At 39.5% G+C, this 22,378-nt stretch overlaps 1 protein-coding gene across 8 annotated transcripts in view; it reads left to right on the forward strand.

The window, feature by feature from the left end:
* The window catches only part of LOC109485279 (complexin-2-like), a 68,801-nt gene that overhangs the window by 37,731 nt on the left and 8,692 nt on the right, over positions 1–22,378 (forward strand). For all 8 annotated transcript variants that reach the window (XM_019788783.1, XM_019788786.1, XM_019788784.1 and 5 more), the window contains exons 2-3: positions 954–1,050; positions 21,345–21,529. In XM_019788783.1, coding sequence (XP_019644342.1) covers positions 1,005–1,050; positions 21,345–21,529 — 231 coding nt within the window. In that variant the 5' untranslated portion in view covers positions 954–1,004. The remainder of the gene's footprint in view (positions 1–953; positions 1,051–21,344; positions 21,530–22,378) is intronic.

Genomic DNA, 22,378 nt, shown 5'->3' on the forward strand with positions numbered 1-22,378 from the left:
GTAGGCCTTTCGTGTTGTGTCCTTGTGGCCTTTTGTGTCAAGCCTCAATGCCCAAAGAAAGTATCTGACCTTGTGACATCTTCTGGACTTTCATCTTTATCAGTTGCTGCAAGGGTTATTTGAAAACTAGTTGATAAAAAAAATGTGATTGAACTATAATCAAAACATTTTAAGGGGTACTACATGGTGACTCTACTTGGAGCCTTTCATTGCCTTGAGCAAAGATATGTCTTGCACTGAACATGGAGGTAGATTTGAACTCTTCATGCACTGAATTACTCCAGGACCTAAATAACATAATGTAAAATCCATTTTGCAAATCCTGCAACTTTACTTCCAGCAAATACCCCACCCAAACCACAGCCTTTAGATAGATTTATGATTATGAATAGTTTTGGTCATGCGAATTACAAATCAATATCATTGACAGATGGTAGTGCATTAGCCAGTCATTCTGGTTATTCATTCCAACGTCTTTTGGGTCAAACTGTTATGATCCTACCCCAGGTAGATGTAAACTTTACTTGACATCCCACAGCCTTCAATGCCTGTAAGAGAATTCCATAACATGGACCACTGCAGCTATAGTCCACTGTGCACATCTGTGTTGTAGAATTAGCGCCCAGTGATTACATTGAATAATTTATGATACCCTTTTGGGTGCATGCTTTCATATGAATTTTGAATGAAGACGGGCCAATCTCTTTTGCCAGGTTTAATTTTCCACCCATCTGAATCTCCATGTTTGATTAAACTGCAAAGCTTATTCCGGAGGGAGCAGGTCTTTCTGTCTATGTGGCGTGTTTGCAACGACTGTGATTACAGCGCCCTTTAATTTTGATGAATTATGCTGCAATTTCGTTAAGACGATGGCATATTCCATAACAAACCATCAGAACATTTCACACGCCACTGAGTTATTGACCCGATTATTGACCTTCTCTCCGCTGCAGGGGGCGAGGTCGGAGTGAAGAGGAAGGTGCTACCCACAATCCCTTGCAACCATGGCAGCCTTTTTGGCTAAACAGATGTTGGGAGATCAAATGAAAGGTAAGAAGTGCACCTTGTTGTGCACTATCTCACTGACATTCTCAGCACCAGCTTACAAACTCATACTTATAATACATGACTGCAACCAAAATAATTTTGTGATAATATTTAAAACGAAAACAACATTTTCATCTATTTGTCATTCCATCCTTGGAGTTATCCCTGTTATTCCCACCATGGTCCTTACCTCCACCTGCATATTGTGCCATCCTCATGTTGAGGGTTGGGGACAGTCAGTCATTTCCAGCTCAAGCTTCCTCCATCCTTCTTGTCCTGTCCTGTCCTTAGTCCTCTGCATACAATTATACAATCTGTCAATGACCTGCCAGTCCAGACCTTGATGTCATCTCCTCATCTAATCTGACTCTATACTTACTAAACTAAGTTTCAATGTAAGCAATATATCAGTGATGCTGCATAGGAATACGATCATTTGACGAAATATACTCTGTCTCACCAATTGTTTGACCCCTTTTAACTTGGTCTGTAGATGCAAAGTTGGGCACTGCTTTGGCATCATGCCAAAACACTTGCTGATCAGCAAGGTGTGAAATGAGGGATCTACAGGTTAATACTGTGCTTATTCCCATGTAATCACAGCAAGGCAGTAATAGAGAGACACTTAGAATCAAATGACAACAAAGGAAAGACTGGAATATAAGCGACTCCCTGCTCCACAGCAAATTATGTTTCAGTGTTGTATTGTAAATTTGACCAGTGTAACGTCTACAAACATAATTCCGCATGGTCTCATATGTCCGCCACCCCAAAAGAATGTATCTAAACAGATCCCAAATGCAACATTCGCCTGCTTCATTTCTTTCTGATTTGCAAAAAAGACAGGATTCGGGTTCTGAATCAGCTCCAAAATGTTCATAATTATTATTTTGATCCAAGCAGTTGAAGAAAGCTCCTTGCCTTCCTAGTTGTTACAGTTCATCTAACTATCAAATTATACATTGGTTTGATAAAAAGGTTAAAATCCATTGTTTGAACTATAATCAAGCCTGGTATTTTGACCTTAAACCTATCATAGCTTTTCGGGCTATCAAAGGATGCCTTGGTCTGCTTTTATTTTTATGTTTTTTATCTGTCGCTTCATATTTTTTCTGAAAAAATCGGATAACCAACAAATCAACTAGGTGTGGCCTTATGTTTGCTTTAAACTTTATTATACACTTGAGGATGAGTCTTGAAGATGAATTTTGGAATTTTTTGTTAGTATGATTTGTATTATTTAGTAGCATCCCTAAAGTATTTGTACAACGTTGACAGAACTGTGGTTTATCACACAACTGTTTCATGTGCATACTACGACATTCCAGACTACTTTCCCTAATTGGGAGACATCAGTCACTTCCTTCTTTCATCCTGGATTAACATTTGTCAGATGTGAAAATGCAGTTTCCAAGAGTGCATGCCGCTGATACTGACATCTCCCATTCAGGGCTGCTTTATCAAACGCAACAAGAAATGAGCTATCTCTTTGTCACATCATAAATGATTGTGCTTATAATAAGGCATGGTCACAGACATTGTACGATTTTGATGGCGCAGAATTTTCAAGCAGCCTGTGCCATGATAGAACCAACTGCCAACAAGGATCTAAGACTGTTTTCGGAAACAAGACAGCTGAATTTTGTATGAGACATACATAATCATCAAAGAATGCCCTCGGTTTACGATCATCAAAGATTGCGGAATGTATGTGACTTGGCCTTTACACAGCCTTTACAAAACATCAAAAGCTCCCTGTACATACATATTCTAGGTAACGAACTCATCCATTAGATGATTAGAGCAGTCCTACCTCCCATGCATTGCGAGATTGAAACTCAACTTTCCAAGTAAAACCAGTTTATCTGGGTGAAGGTTGAGCCATGCTGCTCAAGACTGAAGATAAAAAGCCTGATAACCTGCCAACCTGTAAGATCTCATGCAGCTGTTGGAATGCAGGATCATGAAACTGGCTTAGAGCTGGCTGGTGGCCACCTGTGACAGAGACTTCTAATGGATTGAAGGATTAAGCTTCCTCAGCTGCCTTTCATCCTCTTTCTTTATTTACATTGAATATAGAACGCAACCAAAGACACACTGTCTTCTTTCCTGTTGCTGCAAACTTTTTCATTAGAACTTCTAAGTTGTGCAACCTTGGGACTAGAATGATGACTCACACACTTTTTGACTTTGACTTTGTTGCCAGTTGATGTATGCTTACTTCTCCAAAGTCCCCTGGAGGTATGACTTCTTGCATGGTATATACAAGATTAGAAATGGTCAGAATTGATTTCACAAAATGATGTACAGTTATTGGCTTGGGTTGCTGCTCCGTCCATGTATCTTGTGCCTTATTCATTCATCTTTCTAGGATCTTTCAGCATCATAAAACTCAGAGAGCATTGCAGTGGCATGCAGGGGTCTAGTGGTTAGATTGCAAAGTGGGGGTTAGGTGACCTAGGGTCAGTTCTGAACCCTGATAGGCATGCCACTGCAAGGAAGTGCAGTCCTTGAATGTGGTAAGCTGTCAATCAGCATCCAAGGAGAAATTTACAACAGTTACCAATTTCTTGGACACTGTAGATGGAAGTGTACTTTTGTGTAGCTGTAAGGTTAGTGAATAAAAACACGCTTTTGCTTGTAAAAACAGGTCTTTTGCTTGTGGTCAGACGTTTAAGTTGAAAATTGCTAGACCGTAATATGGGTACCTTGAAAGCCAGGAAAAATGGCAAGCTTTTACCTAGGTATGCCTTTCTAGTCATTAAAAAAATTGCTGCCTACGCAAAGTGCTGTATACGCACAAGGCACAACTTTGGACCAGTGTTTAATGGGCCAAAACTTCCCCAGTGTCCCAAAGACTGAGCTTAAAGACGAACAGACTTAAAGCCTTCAGGACCTGCAAGATGATAGGCACTGGCGTGGTCAAGAACTGTAACCTCCAGTCTGCATATCAGTACAAAACCACCTGTAACTCCCCAATCCCCCAGGATTCCTTGTGCTTACAGTGTAGAAGCTGGCACCATTTATTCCGAGTCAAAAAGACCCCTGGGACATCTGTCTGAGTTGAGGATGAGTGGGATGTGACTTGAAACGTGGCATCTCTTCATGGAATGTATTTTATATGGGGAGAGAGAACTCTTCCATAAGAAGTGGCGTCTTACATATGGCTGTGGTTTGCCACAGATGTTACTGAAATGCTCCACACAATATTAGTATCCTTGAGTAGGCATCGTTAACGTTACTATGCTTGCTTTGCTCTCAACATCAACCTCCACACTGACGGCAGTGACCACGCATATCTGAACATCACATGTTGGCAGCAAAGTAAAGAGTAATCGTTGGCTCGAGGGTGATGATAAGGATGAGACGTAACCTAAGTTGTCAGAGCTGATGCTATGCTTCAGGGAAGACTGGCATGTGATTTCTGTCTAGTGCAGTCTAAATGTAGTTTGACATGCATGGTATGAAAGTAAGAGGCGATCTGTAAATGTTACAGTAGTGCTGACATAGTACTGGGTACTGGAACAGAACTTGGACTGATTAAAGGAGGTGCATGCTGCATTTCATGGTTTACAGAGAATGGAAAATGTGTTTAAGAAAACTCTTGGTGTCAGTGGCAATGTTCTTCTCCATGTTTTTGATTCTATCGACTCTTAAACTATAGTACCTAGTTGTATGCTCCCTGTGATATTTCTACTTCTAGCACTGAACCATGAAAACAGTCTGTGATAACAGTTTTCCAATTATCAAACTTTGTACTTGTCACATAGGAAAGCTTTCTGAAAGCCCCATGTTGAGAAAAGATGTGGGTTACACAATAGCATTCAAAGTCACAGAGAATGGATAATTTGTTTTAATATTCAGATTTTTTAAGGCATAACTTAATGATATATCAATTAAAGTACACTATTATACTAATAGCATTCTTAACTGATAAAATATCTCCAATACGCTACAGAAATAGCTTGAATTAAATAGATCCCTTATTAGCTCAATAAAATGAAAAGGTGATGCTTGAAGGATTATATGGACCTCTGAAATGGAAAACACGACCCATGATATCGACAACGGGGGAACAAATGGGACAATTTCCCTGCTGACGGCCCTCTTTTCCCCTCTTATCTGCGCAGAGCTGACCTCAGGCAGCTTAGCTCCGTGGAGAGTGGTGCTAAAGTGACAGAGTTTTATTAATTAATCACTAGGGAGAATGGTGTTTTCGTGATTACCAGAGGATAAAGCCTTTTCACAACCAGTGACAGACAATCTCATTTCAAGAAGAAGCTGCAATGCAATCCCCGTAATACACTATCTTGAACACCATGCATAACATTTCAAGTCTATTCGTTGTGAAATAGCCTAAGGCTTAAATGTAATCATAAGTATTGATGACTCATTGCTTATGCCTTACAAAGATGACATCTATTCTATCTTTCTCAGAAATCATGCTGATTCCACAAAACTCCATTGATATATTGCTTCTACCGAAGGCACCCTAAAGGCTAGCTACAGCACACCGCTGTATATTATTTGTCTTGTTCAAAAAATGTTTTGGAATACTGTACCTTGTAAAGATTTGGCCTGACATCTGTGTATAAAATGTATATCTAACTTTTGTGCATGTATTTTAAACATGGCAACAGGAAGAAGTTGCATAGTCATCCCCTCTTAGTCTTGGCTCATGCAATTTTTCTTAGACTATTAAATTGGAGATTAATAACTTCTAAGGTAACTAGTCACTGCTTTAGAAATCAGGATCATGTCTAGTCGTTTCCTTGATTAATATTGATGATTAAAATGTGAAAAACATTGCTTCCCCAGCTGAAGATGCCTCACAAAGACCTGTGAATGTCACTGACTTTTACTGCAACTCCAGCGCTAGGCAGCAGGAAATTGGATCTTGTGGAAGGACAGATTTGCATAATGGTTTCTAAAACAGTCGGTTTGAGAAGTTAATGACTGGCTTACATTTGGAAATAATGTGACGTGATAATTTCATGATTCAGTCCTCACTCTCAGCACTTACAGCCTGACGGATTATATGGGCTATATCTTAGACATACATGGATGTGTTTGCTCTTGAAGTGGTGATTACTAGGGATACAATTACTAGACACTGGATGAGATTGTACTGGTGGTAAAAATACAAGGAAGATCCAAACTTTCTAATAAATTAAGGAAGGTAACAACATGTGCTTATAAAAAAAGTATCTTCAACACCCTGTCGTAGAAAATGTCAAAAGAACTTGAATCTGGTCATGTGAAGAAAGGTAACAACATGTCCTATTATAAAAAAGTATTTTTAACACCTTGTCATGTAAAATGTCAAAAGAGAATCTGGTCATGTAAAAGTTAACAGGAATAATGTTTGACTTTAATATTGCCCTGGAGGCCTGTCTGTGTTGCTAAGTCATGTGGCTGCGTGAGTGTTGGTCTGGAAGATAAATGAGTAGAGGTGGTGTGAGACGTTCTAATGCACCACAAGGACAGCAGCTGTTTTAGCTCTTACAGCTCCCATATCCATTCACAGCCTGCAAATGCCAAAAGGTCACGGAAATATTATTTCAACCAGAAAAATTCATGGCTAGCAAGGGAAATCGACAATTTAATTTGTCAGCGTGGGGAGGAGTGTTGAAATTGTTTTGGAAGTATGCTCAGACCAAGCAGTAAGATACATAGAAACAACTTAAACTCAGGAACACCAGTATCATATTTGAATTTCAAAGCTGGAAGTTGGACAAATCACCACTCAAAAGATATAGATAGAACTTAGAAGACTTGTTGTAGAGCAATTGCCAAAAAGACTCCTGTGGCAGTATATATGAATGTTGTTGAATTAGAGATCTTCTGCATAAGCAGCAGACAGTGTGTCCATCAAAGTCTAAGGCGGCTATAAAACCTCACTCTCACACCACCTTAATGTCCACAATCTTAAATAACATCTTTATGTTTTTCCTTGATGATCTAGGACACCAATTGCCTTACCCTTGCTTGAAACATTTATGCTTCTCTTTAGGTGTTACCCTAAGCCAGTGATCTGTGGAAGGGATAGAGATTGCAAATTAACATAGTGCTCCTAAGGAATGCTCTTAAACCTTCACCGCTGTAACTTCTTGGATAACCAATACAAATTCAGTGCCATGCGGCAGCTATGGTTAAGTGCTCAATCTCCTATACTTGCTACGTGACTGGCATGTTCTCACTTAAAGCCACTCGGTTCTGCAAGAATTTGCACACAAAGTTTGTCAGAAGAATCTAAACAGAGATGAAAAATGGTTGATAAGCAAAAAAACGTTACTTTAAACCAACACTGGCAAGAATCATAGCCTTTAGCTTCCATGAAAGTATTAAAGCAAGAGTACGTTCTTTATCTGTTTGCCTCTGAAAGGAGGAGATAAGAGAACCACAATAAGCAGTTCTGCAGGTTTCCCAATAACAACCTTGTTGGTCATGCATCACTGTCCTCGGTGCTGATTTGATTGCTGCTTATAAACAGACCTGTAAATTTGATATACTCCTTTTGTCTTAGATGCTCTTATGGTAAGTTTACAAGTTATGTGATTGTTACAATGTGTAAGAATTTGGCCAATTGTAAACACTATTATGGGAACTGGGAAGGATTAAGCTCCCCCCCCCCGCCATATTTGTCACTAGTTAGTCTGCAAGAATTAGGCACTTCCTATTTCTATTTTTAGAAGGTAAGCCAGTGATGTAGCAAAAGTAAATAAGTCCTTCCCTGCCCATATGGTGCATATGGAAGCACCCATCTTCATTTCTTTAGCTCTTGGCCACACATAGGTGCGAGTACTACATGTACAGCAGGGGGCTAGTCTACTAGTAGTGCAGTCTACTCAACTCCCATCCTCTTCTCCCTGTGTTGATTGCAAATCAACTAAAGCAGCATGTACCATTTTTAAACTTCTTTGGTATGATTCAGCTGAGGATTGAACCGCAGACTCCCAGTTGTGAGGCGAACACTATACCCCTAGGCTAATGCTCCGAGAAAGTGATGAAGCAGGTTGCAAAAACAGTCTGTGCTATCATATGTAGCATCTCCAAATGAACTGTGCATGTATGGCAACAGCCTCAACTTATTCCTTGGGTACCATCCCATTATACAGGGCTAGCTGAAAGGTGAACACATACACTGGATTGATATCTACCTGCTCAAAGGTTGGGAATTCTTGTGTCAAGGACAGTTCCAGTCCAATGATTGATTTCTTATGGTGGTGAAAATAGTTTCTTTTTCCCCTACATCTGATTAGACCCTGACATTTCCATCTACCCAAAGTACCCACAGGATAATAGACCTTATGATGAGTCCCATGGGTTTCCGATGGAATGCCATGCAATTTTGCCGCGGTATAATGTTGCCATTAGCCCTTGACTTTCCGGGCAGGTTTTTAGACTTACATTTACAACATTTGGGTTTGGGATAGGTACATTTATCTGGTAATCTGAGACCCTAATGTACTTTTAAGTTCTTCAAGCAGTCACAAATAAACAGATGAAACTCATTAATGACAATATGAAAGTTTGAAAAAAATGTAATTCAGTAGACCAATGTCCATGTATGTTTCATTTGTCATTATCAGAATAAAGTTCAACACCCAGCTAAACAGGGATTAACCTTAATTGATAATTGATGTGTTACAGAAGCTTTCTATATGAAGCAAAAGATAAAAGCTTTGCTTCACAGTGCTTGCAGATATGCATGAGTAGGCAGAATCCCATGGCTGGGACACTATGGTATGTGGTATGGAACAGACAGACATGCTGCAGAAATAATCCTGTATGCCGTGACCTCTGTGGGAAGGTCAGATGGGACAGGAAATGACCTCATAGATCATCCTGTCTGCTCCCCTCTCGGATGCCCCAGAGGTCGTGCCTGCTGAAAACGGAATCTGCTCCACATCTGCTGCCTCATGCGACCACACCGCACCCTGACATGACCATGATAACACTACATTAGACTGTGTCCTCCATGTGCGCAGACTGCAAATTTCTGCTCTCGGGGGAATGTCGTGTTTACCAGCGCCTCATTGCTTCTAGAAAAAAAATGTTTAGTTTTTCCCTCTTGACAACATATAAGTTAAATGTAATGTTAATCCCACAAGGGCTGACTAATATTTGTCATCCTGCGTGAGAGTACAGTGACCTGGTTCTGCCCTTGGTGCTGAATATGTTGCTACTTTTATGTATTGTAATGATAAAAATATGCCATGAATACAGTCATGTGCATGTCCATTAAACACTAAATTGAGCTTTAGCACTATGTGGGTAATGTACAGTGCTGAATTTATTCATTGGCTTTACGGATTTAGTGCTGTACAGGTCATTCACATCCAAGGATACTTTGAAGTAACCTTTTTTCCGTTAGGACCTGATTGAAAGGTACATCCTATTTTTTTCCAACATGTAGTCACAAGACGTACTGATGGCACACTCAAGTTTTTTCAACTTATATTAATGCCACCACCAACACGGGACAATGCAATACTCATTTTCACCTGAGCAAAGTGAGGAAAGTCATGTAAAGTGCCTTTCCCAAGGGCACAAGATCGGCGGCATGTCAGGACTTTAACCCAGGACCTCTTGGTTTCAATCAAGCACTCTGCTGCTACACCACACAACACTACGATATTCTATTTTATTAATTTAAAAGTAGTACTTGTTCTGTGCTTGAACCTGAACCATGGAAGCTCTCAATATCAATCTCTCCCACTCCTCCCTGTCTCTAACTCCTCATGTGCACTCTGCCAGTGGTTTTCCTGACTAATCACGGATGTACTTGTTCTACCTGTCTGATGATTACAAGTAGATGGATAGGAGTGAAGCAGCTGTGCGGATGTGAAGCAAGCTTTGAAGGGGACAGATTACATGTTGGTGGAACACTAATAGGAGTTGAGGATCGTTTCTGCACAGACTGCTTGATACAAAGTACTGGTATACATCGTTCACATAAAACTGTGAGATTGCTAGAAGCAACCCCATCAACCCCTTCTCTTCCATTAGCAGGCAAGGGAACTACTTGCAAGAGGTCATTGATTTGCAATCAAACTTCCTCATTTCTGAAGTTGTCGTCAACAGTCCTGTCAGTGAGGTGTTGACGTGAAGCCAGATGTTAATGCTGTCCTCAGATGCCCTGGGAATTATGGATGTATGATTTTAAAGAAACAGTATGAAAAACCTATAGAAAATCTGAAATGAACAATGTGTTTTAAAAGATGCAATATCAATGCCATATCTAATAGTTGATAAAACCATGACTCAGAGGCAGAAAAATTGACAAGTTTTTACCCAAAGTTATGATATTCATGTTGTAATTCCCACTCATCAATAGCTTTAGTTTAGGAGTTCAATCAATGTGGAAGTCTTAAGATTCACATTATTCATTGATTCTGTGCAAAGTGACACTGTATATCAACTAAACCTTTCCAATGACTGCTTCAGTGTTTCTTAAATGTTCAGAGAAAGGTCTCACATGCACACTGTCAGTTGATTACAAATCTCAATCAAGACCCAACCCACATCATTAATATGTATCTTGCCATCACATTTTGAGTCATTGTCACTTGCCATCACTTGCGAGTCGTCTTGTGAAATAGATTCTGCCTGTTTGAACAGATTTGGAGGTACCAGCTGAGGGCTGGTATGTGTACATTCCTCTGGCTGGTAGCAGTGACCCAGATCTGTGGAAGTTGACTAAAGCTCATTTCCACATGAACCATAAGTTATAAGCCACTGTGTGTAGCCAGGAGAGAAAGGGTCACAGGAAAGTCTAATGCAATCAGAACATTTCACCTCCCTCACAAAGGCCACATGATAAACAGGCAAGCAGGAATTGCAGATGGCTACAGCAATATCCTCATGAGGCAACTGTAGATAAGGCAGGCATTATATATAAAATCTGTGACCTGCTGTGTAGGACAGCCTGCTGAACATAGCTTGGGTGGAAGCCACAAATACAGGACTTAGGGCTCATCTATAGGTGGACTGGGAAAGGACAGAACTCCAATGTCAACATGTCTGGGGAAGGGAAATTACAAGAGAACCATGATACAACTGTGGTAGTAATTCCATCACCTTTCTTTATGGTTGATGTTTGTCTGTTTTCAAGAGCTTTCATGTGTCTTACTGTCCTATTCAAATTCTGACTTTATTACTCTACTATCACATTGTGCATTCTAGCTCTAACAGGCTAGTTCTAGTCTTGTGATAATATACACCCCATGTCTTTTGTTCATGCAAATGATCATCTGAAAATACTAGAGATGCAGATTGTTATTCACAAGCTGTACATGTTATATCTTACTTTTTGAGCCCATGGAAAAATCTTCAGCACTTTTCTATATGGAATAATCTATAAGACCACCAGCCCACAGCTGGTGGCAAAGATAGATAAGCGGCAGTACAGACGATGGTATTATGCTCATCTGCAGAACTAGATAGAAGGATTAGGCAACCCTTTGACTCTTAAGAGTGCAATTTTCCAAGAACATTTCTCCGGTGCTGTAGGCGACAGCACAGTAAATGCTGATGTAGAGCCCTTTTATTGGAGAAGATTGTGAAAATTTTACTGCGGTGCCAAGAATCTTAATGAGAACTCAGTGGAACACAATTATTGTGGTTTTCCGTACTGCATCGGTAACCCATGAAGGTCAAAGTTTCATTATTCTGTGTTTGTTTTGATCATTATCGATGTAATTTTGTATTAAGTGTACGAATCTTTCATCAATAAACCCTTATCCACACTTAGTTCCCAATTTTTCATGTTTAATATTTAATAATTAAATGTACTGTATCAGTCTATGTCATCAGTTATAGAATTGTTTGATTTGAAGGTTTGCAGGACTCAAAATACTGGGTGCATGTACATCTCAGTGATTTTCCTGCACTTAAACTGCACTGGTCCATGTACTGTGTTTATATGCAAATGTAGGTATATGTGGATTTTTATTTCCTGCAATTGCTGTTACTACCTACTGTATTCATGTAGTATTTTACTTATAGTATGATCCCCCCCAAAACTAAAAACTTCAAAATCCAGTTCAAATTTCTCCTCTTTCAATGTAGAAATACAAGCTCTTGTCATGTACATGTAATATGCAAATTAAATGACAATGTATTAAGAGCTTGGTGATTTTCCCTGCTAAGTACCTCATGGTGTGTGCGATGAATTTTCTGTGCTCCCAATGGTCTGTGTCAAAGTCACCCTGCTGTGAATACCTGCTCTGAAGGAAGGTAGTTAACGTCTGCTGGCAGACTGACAGGAATTTAGATGATGACAATTACGCTCCTCATGGGCAATGTGGCAATGTTAGGGATCTTCCAAAACAGCCATTACTTTTAATGGTTCTATGATTGGACCACAAAAGATAAAATAAGAAAAACATCTATGAGGATGTTTGAGCCTGGTTTATTTTAGGCTGTTAAAAGTTATAACAGATTCTGTAACCTGTTTTTGAAATGTCAATGAATAGGGCAGATGGAAGGGTGTCCTTTACATCTTATATCAAAGTGGAACATCCTTCAAGCAGTTCTAAGACACTGAGGTTAATTGAATGACCTCATGCATTGAGTTACACCAATCATTGAACTTTCTTCTCCAAGCATGGATTGAGGTAGATTTTCCTGGATAGTTGCTAGAAGTAAGTGGGTAATTAAGTGGTCAGTGCAGTGTCAGGACCAATCAGAAGTGCTGGTTCTAATTGCTGGTAAGGGTAAACATTATATGATCATTACATTTTAGAAGTTAGATGTACATTGTAGAATTTCCTTAGTACAATGAACCTTTACTGTACATTGCATCAGACTTTTCTGTCACCACCAGTGGAAGAAGAGCTCAACTGTTCATAGAGTTCATTTGAGCTAATCTTTTTCGAGATCACTTTCCCATTCACTTTTCTTTTACCAGTGAAGCCAAACTCAATGAGCCCTCTCCTTTCAACGGACCAAGTGCTCAATCCCACTTACGAATTTCCATGCTAGTGCCATCACACAAAACTTCTGAAGGGTCAGTACAGATCAATAGTTGTGTCACGACTAATAATGAGGGTCAGTGCTTCGGGTATAGATTATGGCTGGGAGCCTTTCCCATCTAGCAGGTCTCAAGCCTTCAACTTTCAAATCTGTACAGTTTCTATTAATGCTTTGTGTTGCCCCTTTTTTCCTGTACTAGGCAGTAATGTGCTGCTAGAGGGGTAGCCATCCTGCAGAGAAGCAGTCAATTGATTTTTTTACTCACAAGTATCTCTGCTTTCTGTATAGCAAATGTAGTAACATACCTTTCTATACTCAGTTCAAACCCTGAGGTAGTTGAAAAATTGGCTTCACCACAAAAGTAGAACTTTACATTCAGTACACAGGCTATCTGTGTGGCTGATGATTGCTGTTAATGCACAGGATGGTGAAGGGCAGCTGGTAAGGTTCATGTTATTAGGACAGAGAATGTCTATCCTAAATAAAGCCAAGTAATACCTTAAGCGCAGTTGACCCTTTCATGGTACAGTCAATTTTTATGCCTTTTTTCTGGACAGTGTTAGCTAGTCATTTTAAGGTGTTTCCAGAAATATAGTTGCTCACTCTTTAGAGCAAGGCGCAACCAAAGAAATATGACATAAAAAGTTTTTGGTAACTTCTTTGCACTAGAAATAACTCAATGGTAGACCTTAACAAACTTGTCATACTGCTGAATGTGCAATCAACTTAAGCTGCTCCTTAGCTTTCTGGCAAGAAGCCCAATCTTGGGGGGTGGGGGAGGTAGAAAACACCCCAATACGATAAATTTGAAAATGCAATCATCACCTCCTGCTTCTCCCCTTCATCAGTAAGAATTGTTATGCTGGCCTCTTTGGATTCATCTATGCAAAAGTTTAGTACACTGAATAGAAAGATTATCATTTTTATCATGCCAATTGACAAAATTACCAACTTCATGCTGCAAAATACAAAAGCCAAGCAGAAAGAATATAATCAGTTCTCAGGTGTACCCAGGAGTACTCAGGTGCCACATCTTTACCGTTTAATCTGATATATCAAGTCTTTTAACATTACATGTATTAACTATTAACTTATCAGCACCAAGGAAAGGACCATATATTAACTAGTCCCAAAAGTCTAAACTATGGATGGAAATTTCCAAATTTGATGCTCTGGAACTCTCATAGCTAAGATTAGCATTGGATGAAACATACCCTACGTGTAGTACAGGTTTCTATAGCCAGTGCATTTTAGCATATCACACTATTATTTGCAACCCCCACACTAAATCAAGGACCATCACACTTATTTTCAACTGGTACTTTGCTAGTATTTACTTTGTAAAATAATGTGAATAATGTTGACATGATCCTCCAAACTGCCAAAAAATCCTTGTAATTATATGTGTTCTAATAGAATAATGTCCTCCCCTTGCTCCCTTGTGTACCCTAAGAAAGAAGTTTTGTATGCAGACTATTCCATACAGGTTCACATCTTCCATTCTGTTGACGTTTCAATGCCAGTGCTGACAAGATCAAAGGAAGAAAAAATATGAGTGAGGATTGATATGAAAGCTGATGTGAAGCCATCTGATACCGTTCACAGTGTGGAATATATAAGCAAGGATTTTCATTGAAGCCTTGGGAATGGAAGCGTTAGGATGGGGTCATAAAAAAAACTTGCCTGTTTTAACCTTTGGTTATGACATTGGGAAAAAGGAGATAATGTTTTCACATGGCATCCTTTCAAGGGCCATATATTTTATGCCCAGTGTGTATAGATACTGTAGCAGAAATTTTGCCAGTAAAAGTGTATGTCTGAATGTGTAGATGCCTATCAGTTATATGTACGTTCTTACCATTGTCAGGAGTAAGTCACTTCACAATTTGTTTTCCCTTTACAGCCCTTCTAGGCAACGGAGTTGTTTTTATAAGTCACAATATGATTGCCTCTTTAGAATCATATTCACAAGAAGTACCAAATAAAATGAAGCCAAAGTACAGCATAGATAAAAATAGACTGACGCCTAAGGAGATGTTGATAGGTCAATTAAAAGGCGGTGAAAGCACTGCTGCATGTACTTATAAGGCAATGTTTGTACTGTGGAAGATACCTGTATCTGATCCTGCTGCTGGATATAAATAGCAGGCAGTACAAACGGAAATGGCAAATAGGAAAGATAGGATGACCGCTGGCTGACTGAAAGTAGCTAGAGTTTATCCGGTGTCTAACTATCTTGGATGTCAAGGTCGTGTTCTATTCTCAGAATTTGTATCAGAGATTTGCATAAAGTTCTGCAGTATTTGTGGCAGGTGCTGTGGTCAGTTTTCAGTTGAACGTGATGTCATTACCTTGCATGGAAAGGAGCCTGGAACCTTGACGGCCACCTAAAGCACCACACCCTCAAAAGAAATCTAGGTAATGTTACCCAGGTGTGACCAGAAGAACACTTAGTCTCATGACCACATCTGGAGCAATTAGTCTTATATTGAGGTCACCTAAATAAGTGCTGTAAATGGCAGCTGTTGTACACTCATTGCCCTTCAATTGATTGTGAAGTTTTTTCCTGGTAAAATACATGAATTAGTATTCACCCCTCTATTTTGATACAAAAAGTAAGCTGGAATGTGATAAAGTCAAACAGGCCTCAACTCACAGTATTCCTGAATGCAGAATACCAAGCCTCAATTATGTATAGCTGCCATCCTTGTCCAAGTGGAGACAAACACAATCACAGATATTGGTAGTAACACCCAGATAGGGAACAACATATATTGTGGACTGATTGCCAAGCAGTGCATTCATCTGGCTTCCAAGAATCCTAAGAAGAAAATGCATGGAACTAGTCAAGTCTTATCCAGAGGTCACCTTGAGGATGTGAGGAGGAAGGATTGAGGTCAGAGCCTCCTGCGCTATTCTTCCCATCTTATCACATACTCTGCAGGCGGATTTGGTGTTACCCTTGAATATTTTAATTTATAAGTTGCCCATAAGTCTTGTAGAGATATAACAACGATTGAAGTGGGGTGAAATTAGTATCACATCTTGGAGGATATCCATTAAAGCCTGCTGGATTACCATTCTGAGGATGCTGCATCCATCTCTCTTGAGAACTCCAGGTTGAGGGAATTAGGTCAACAGTCACCACTGTAAACAACAAAATGGCATGAATATCCTACAGAGACCATTTACATCAAGAAATGGAAGGAAAGGTCAGTAGACTGCTGCCCTGTGATAGGTTGCAAGAACCCTTGGGAGGGAATTAGTAAGCTGATAGATGGTCTCCTCCTTACAAACACTTTTCTATATCTAGGAGGGTACTTAAAGAAACAGGAACTTTGAAATACAATCCTCTGGCTAGAGTACTTCCTGCCTGTATTCTTGGCCTTTCTGTCCTTTGGTAATTGTAGCTGGAAGGACTAATGTAGCTCTTTGAAAAAGATCCAGCATCTTACCTGTAACCTACTACGTCTTGGCATGTGAACAAACTGTTGGGTCTGTTTAAGACTTACAGAACTGGTCCTGTGCTATTTCTGTCAATGGGTAGCTTTGGTATCACAAAGTTAGTCATATATAACTCTGACTAAGTTTGACCACTAACGTGATTAGGCAGCAGGGAGAAGGTTAAGTATTGCATGTTTTCTCTTTTTGTTTGTCTTAAAGAACAACTGAAATATACAAGAAAAGATATTTATTCATTGCAAGGTCTTTTGTTAAAGTTTAAGTGGTAACACTATGGATATCTTATTACAAAAGGATACATGAGCTATTGTTGTTGTGAGCATGCATGTTCCAGCAGAATGAAATGTATTTGGTAACAAGAATAAAGTACTGTTTCCTTGACTGATTCAGTGTCACATCTGGCCTTTGTTAAATGCCAATCCCATTTGTCTTGTCAACAACTCCATTCTATACTTTCAATTTAAAGCTTAGCATTGTATAAATGTCACACTGTGTTGAGATTTATCGTAGGTCACTGTTGTGTGCGCCTAATGGTATATTCATTACCGCAATCTCTTCTTCTTGCATGAAAGCTGGCAGCCATGGCGGTTATCTACTCATGACAGCCACGGTATCTAAAAAAAAGAAACAATTGTTGAGAAAGAATGTGATTAATCTCGACAACTTTGGCTATTGCAATTGTCTATAGAATGGTAAAGGTCATAATAAGGTGCCTATTCATCTCAGTACTGTCAAAACGACATATTCACACCACTGCCCACATGAAAATCACTGAAAGTTATATCGCAAAAGGTCTGCCTCAAAGTATGCATGATATACTCTAACCCCAGGCAATGGCAAGCCAGTCAGTTTGGCTGCTCATCACATCTACCAAAGGTCCTACAGAAGTTGAGTTTCCTGCCATATCTCGTTACCTGTCAGGTGTCCATTGATAAAACATAACTCTTCCTGACTGGAGGTAAAGCTGCCTGTTTGTGTGTGTCAGACAGTTAATGAATCAAGCAGAAGGGAGATGTGTCAAAAAAAGTCATGCTGTCAAAGTTTGTGCACATTCATGGAAACTGATTACTCAGACCAAAAAACATTATTTTCATTGCTAATGCTCCATACGAATACACTTTTATCAATGTCTATATGCTTGTATATCAATTAGCTTCCTTTCAACTGCATCATTGTCACCTATCTTACCAGTACCATTGGTCTCTGCTGTGGAATATTTTTATAAAACATATTGTCAATATCCCCCACTTCGCTATGTTACAACACAGTAACAGAGCATTTTATCAATGTAGAGTAGACAAGCAATCAACCAGAAGGAAATGCACATGTATAAAAGCTGCATATTGCAAACTTTGTACTGATTCATATCTAAGAACAGTATGATAGGCATTTTCTCTGCGGGGATATATGGTCCTGTCCTTGGTGCTGATGACAGTGATGCATTGTTACTGCTAGAGATTTTGTCTATCGTAACTATTTGTAATGGTAGTTTGCAAGCTGTTGCTGTTAGCAGGCTAAATGTTGGTTCCTAATGTTTGTTGCATTGATATTTTTGCCATGGTTACATAATTTACCCTTGCTTCATCTCATACTAGTACTCAGTTTTTGTTTTTTTCATGATGACGGCTGTGGCTGACTGAATCAGATGTTGGGTTACTGAGCACAAACTTCATTTCTTAATCCTCTTGGGTACATGCTGTGCAGATCCTGGGTCAAACTCTTCATACACCATTGCCTAAGTTCACCCAGCTATGAACAGGGACTAGGTAGGATTGGTTTCAACTGAATGGTTCAGAGACTACCATCCGGCTTGAGCCCTATTGCCATTTCTGCTACCAAATATGGTAAAGATTTTGTCCGGGTTACAAAGGTGTTTTTCTGAAGCTCAAGAGTGGCTTTTGACTTTTGGTAACAACATCTGTACATTGAATATCATATTTTGTCCATAAATGTATACGGTAACAATAGATAGTACGGAACTGCATAGCTGATTCCTATAATTCAGTCACACGGGGACTTATCATAACAATATGAAAAAAGTTTGAATATAAGATATCAAATGAACAGCAAGAATAAGACAAACCAAACCTTTTCGTTATAGCTGCATATATTACTGAAGTAAATTGACTGTTAAAAATGCACTACAGCAGAAAATGACTGCCAGTATTGCACTTAATACACTGCTCCAGTACCTGATATATATTGCCTTTTATCTGCAAGCCTTGTGTATCCATTTGTGGCTGATGGTGACAATTTTTCTTTATCCACATAGGCTTTTAGTGCTCTAGGTCTATTCTAGCACAATCAAAGGTATTACTCAGATCTGTGCACAACAGTAACACATTGTTTTTCCAAACAATGGCTGCAAAAAATTCTGTGCATCAATTTAATAAAATTGATTGTTGAAAATGGTGAAAATGGAACATGGCAAATGACAGTCTAAGCTGAAATGCATCAGGGTTTGTGTTGGATTCTGAAAATCACTGGATCTTAGACTAGTTTCATGACCAAATTTACAAAAGAACTAATAGGATGTAGGGGCACTTGTCAGAATTTGAAAACCTCATTCTATTCCTGAGCTTTAAAGTAATTTCCTCACAGGACAATTCTTGGAATCGTGCAGGCTCAATCATGACAGGAAAATGCTGAGCAGTTTCAGCAAAGTACCAATCTCGCAGTAAGCAAAGCACTTATGTATCAAGACTACATTTGCAGAAGGAACTGACTTCCTGCAGATGTGGCTGTCGAATTTTGGGAAACCCCGCCCACTCAGAGCTTGGACTCATTTTCCATCAACCCACATAATTCTGCCAGAAACAGTAAGACCCTGAATATCTGAAGTGTACATACATTTGTACCTTGGTTTTTGGTGCTGCCGCATCAGTAGACCTCTTTGATGTCACATTTTTAATGTGGGCTTAGGGTATCCAGTAGAATTATGATCATGAGAGTTGACGTTAGCCATGCTGAAGCAGCAATGGGGTAATTTTCACCTCATGCTAAAACTAATTTGTTCTGTAGTTAAAATGGCCTCTGAGATTCAAGGCTGTTTTCTATGTCTCGGAGGGCAAAAGACTGAATATCACTGAGAGCAAAATATTGCAGTGTAACAGGGTCAGGTTATTGGAGAGAAGTGATTAGAGGTGTGCACATATTGCTTTTGAACTTAAGGGTTAAGGTGATTTGTCAGATTCCAGCCTTTACAAGAATTCTACATATTAAGTGGGTCATATGAAAATATCTACGTAAAAATGATTTTATTTGTACCATAAAGCTTACTATGATGTTTTGTTAGACAGATTATTTTCAAGAAGTAACTATCCGTAATCTATCCTTCACCACTTCTTGCATGTCGATTCAAGATGAATTATTCTGTAATACCAAAAATTTTATACATTTTCCCTTCTGGAGATTCAAACATGTGCACCAGTTTTATGGGAAAAAGATGGCAATATAAAATTCCGTCCTACCAAAGAGATTCCTTGCTGATATGCACAGTGGGTTTGCAGTTAAAGTTTTATCCTTCCTGGAAGTATTTAGATTCTGCTGGAAAGATGTATACTACAACCATAAATGCCATGCGTTATACCAAACCATTCCATATACGTGCAGGAGGCCATCACACAGGCCATGCCACTACCAAAGCATGGCCATTAACTAAGCATGGAATCGGTAAAAGGCCAGCACATGAACACTGTAACGGTTGGAAAGGCATGGAAAATCTGCCCTAAAAGCATTCTTGGCACACCGCTTAATAACATACAGATCCTCGGTGGCCCTAACTGTGCCGGGAAGTTTATCCCCCAATCAGCTGAGTGCAGCATGCAGCAACGGAATAAACTTCAGATCACACCATCTTAAGTTTACAATTTCCTCCAAAGGGTTCACAAGGTCACAGATGTGGAAGGAATATAACATTGGGTGGAGACGCACTAATATGGACTTGAAGGCAGCCTCAAAGCCCATTTTCAGACATTAGTTTGCAGAGCAGCATCTGCTTATTTGCCCAGAAATGGCAAGGAAGTTTTTGGTTTATTTCTTCATCCAATAAACGGAAGCACTCAGAAAAGGGGAAGCAAGGTCATTTGCACTCAGAACATATAGAACATTTTATGTTGATATGGACTAATGGCTGACTGCGAATAACTGTCATGGCACTCGGAGCAAGATTTATAGTAGGATGTGACAAAATTGCTACCCCAATTTTACATGACATGTGAAAGTGAGAAAACCGTGGGAGGATGGTGTCAGGCAACACAGCATGAAGACTGATACATGTGTCTGCCAGCCTGCAATGGTACCCTGGAGGAACATTCATCATATGGCCTTCCTATGGACCAAGTGCTTCCTCTAAATCATCAGACAAGACTTTGTGACACTGTACTATATAATCATAAATCTTAGTGTATTGTGGTATAATTCTTATGTTATAGATATCTATTCATCTTTTTCTATTAGTATATGATTCGTGATTTGGATAGCTAAGAGATAACAGACATCTCAGTGACATATCAGTGTCCTAGTGACAGTTGTATACTAGATAATGAAGAAACTTATTGCACATTGAATAACAGTAAAGATATTCTATTTATAATTGTACTTGTTGAGGCCTCATCATTAGTTACATTTACAGTAACTGTATTTATTTATTTACTCATTACTCTATTTATTTACTCTATTTTTAATTACTCTATACTAATACAGTAATTTATAACTTGAAAACAATATGTTGATATTTGTTATTTAAGCTCTTGATCTAATTATAATGCAAAAGATATAATGAGCAACCCATTGTTTAAACAAGAGCATTATATCACAATTGACATTGCTTTGGGACACCTTGTGTTTTCCTACAGAACTGCAGAATATAACAGGAGGAGGAAAAGATGAAGAAGGAGATGGAGAGAAGAAGGAACTGACTGAGGACGGACAGGACCCAGAGGTGGCCGAGGCCCTGAGGCAACAGGAGGAGGCCAGGAAGGAGAAACATCGTAAAATGGAAGAGGAACGGGAGAAGGTCAGGTCAACAATCAGGGACAAGGTGAGACCTGGGCAATCTTTGTACGCTCACGGGAAAGATTTAGGCAGAGATGCAATCATAATCTAGGCACACCTTGGTACTGTAGAATATCTGGTGCATTTACTTTGTGGTCACCGTGGTTTTTCTTAACAGTATGAGGTTTTTGCAGTACCCCAAACATCTTTAAGTTAGAATTAACAGTATGTGCGGTATGTGTCAGTCTCCAAACAGATGTTAGGTCAATGGGCAAAATTAAGGAATGCTATATCAGAGAAAATAGTTACTCAGGAACAGCTGTCATAGACAACACAGCAGTTTTGTTTCACTTTCCCTTGTAGTCTTGAAAGGACATACTAAATGAGGTAAAAGCATGGCTAACCAAGTCCATGAGCGTCAACGTCATGGGAAGGCCTAAAAGCCTCCTGGCCTTACTTCACCCACACAGCTGCACTACATGTATATATACACACATGCCTATCTGATAATTGCTTCATGCTAAAAGGGGTGAACTCATATTGTCTTGCAAAAGTGACCTTCACTTAGCCTCTTCCATTTCCCTCCTGTAGCCCAGGGCTGGGCCTGCTGATTGCCAGGTACAATCTGGGCCCTTCCCTGTCATAAAGGTTGACTTTGTGGTCATTCAGGGCAGTCTCTCTGGCCGGCAGGATGAGCCTACGGGGAGAGAAAAAATTTAACAGCTAAGTGGAGGTCATTGCAAAGACTTTGATGGTGACCTAGGCCATTGAAGGGTCGGTATATAAGTGCTGAAGGGCACAACACATAATTTGTGTGTTTTAGGGATTTTAGCATTATTGCAGCAATGATGTTGATAGGGGATTTCAAAGGTGGGCGGCATTTTCAGAATTGCAC

The sequence above is a fragment of the Branchiostoma belcheri genome, unplaced genomic scaffold, assembly GCF_001625305.1.
Source record: "Branchiostoma belcheri isolate BF01 breed outbred unplaced genomic scaffold, Haploidv18h27 scaffold74, whole genome shotgun sequence".
In the NCBI taxonomy this organism is placed as follows: Eukaryota; Metazoa; Chordata; class Leptocardii; order Amphioxiformes; family Branchiostomatidae; genus Branchiostoma; species Branchiostoma belcheri.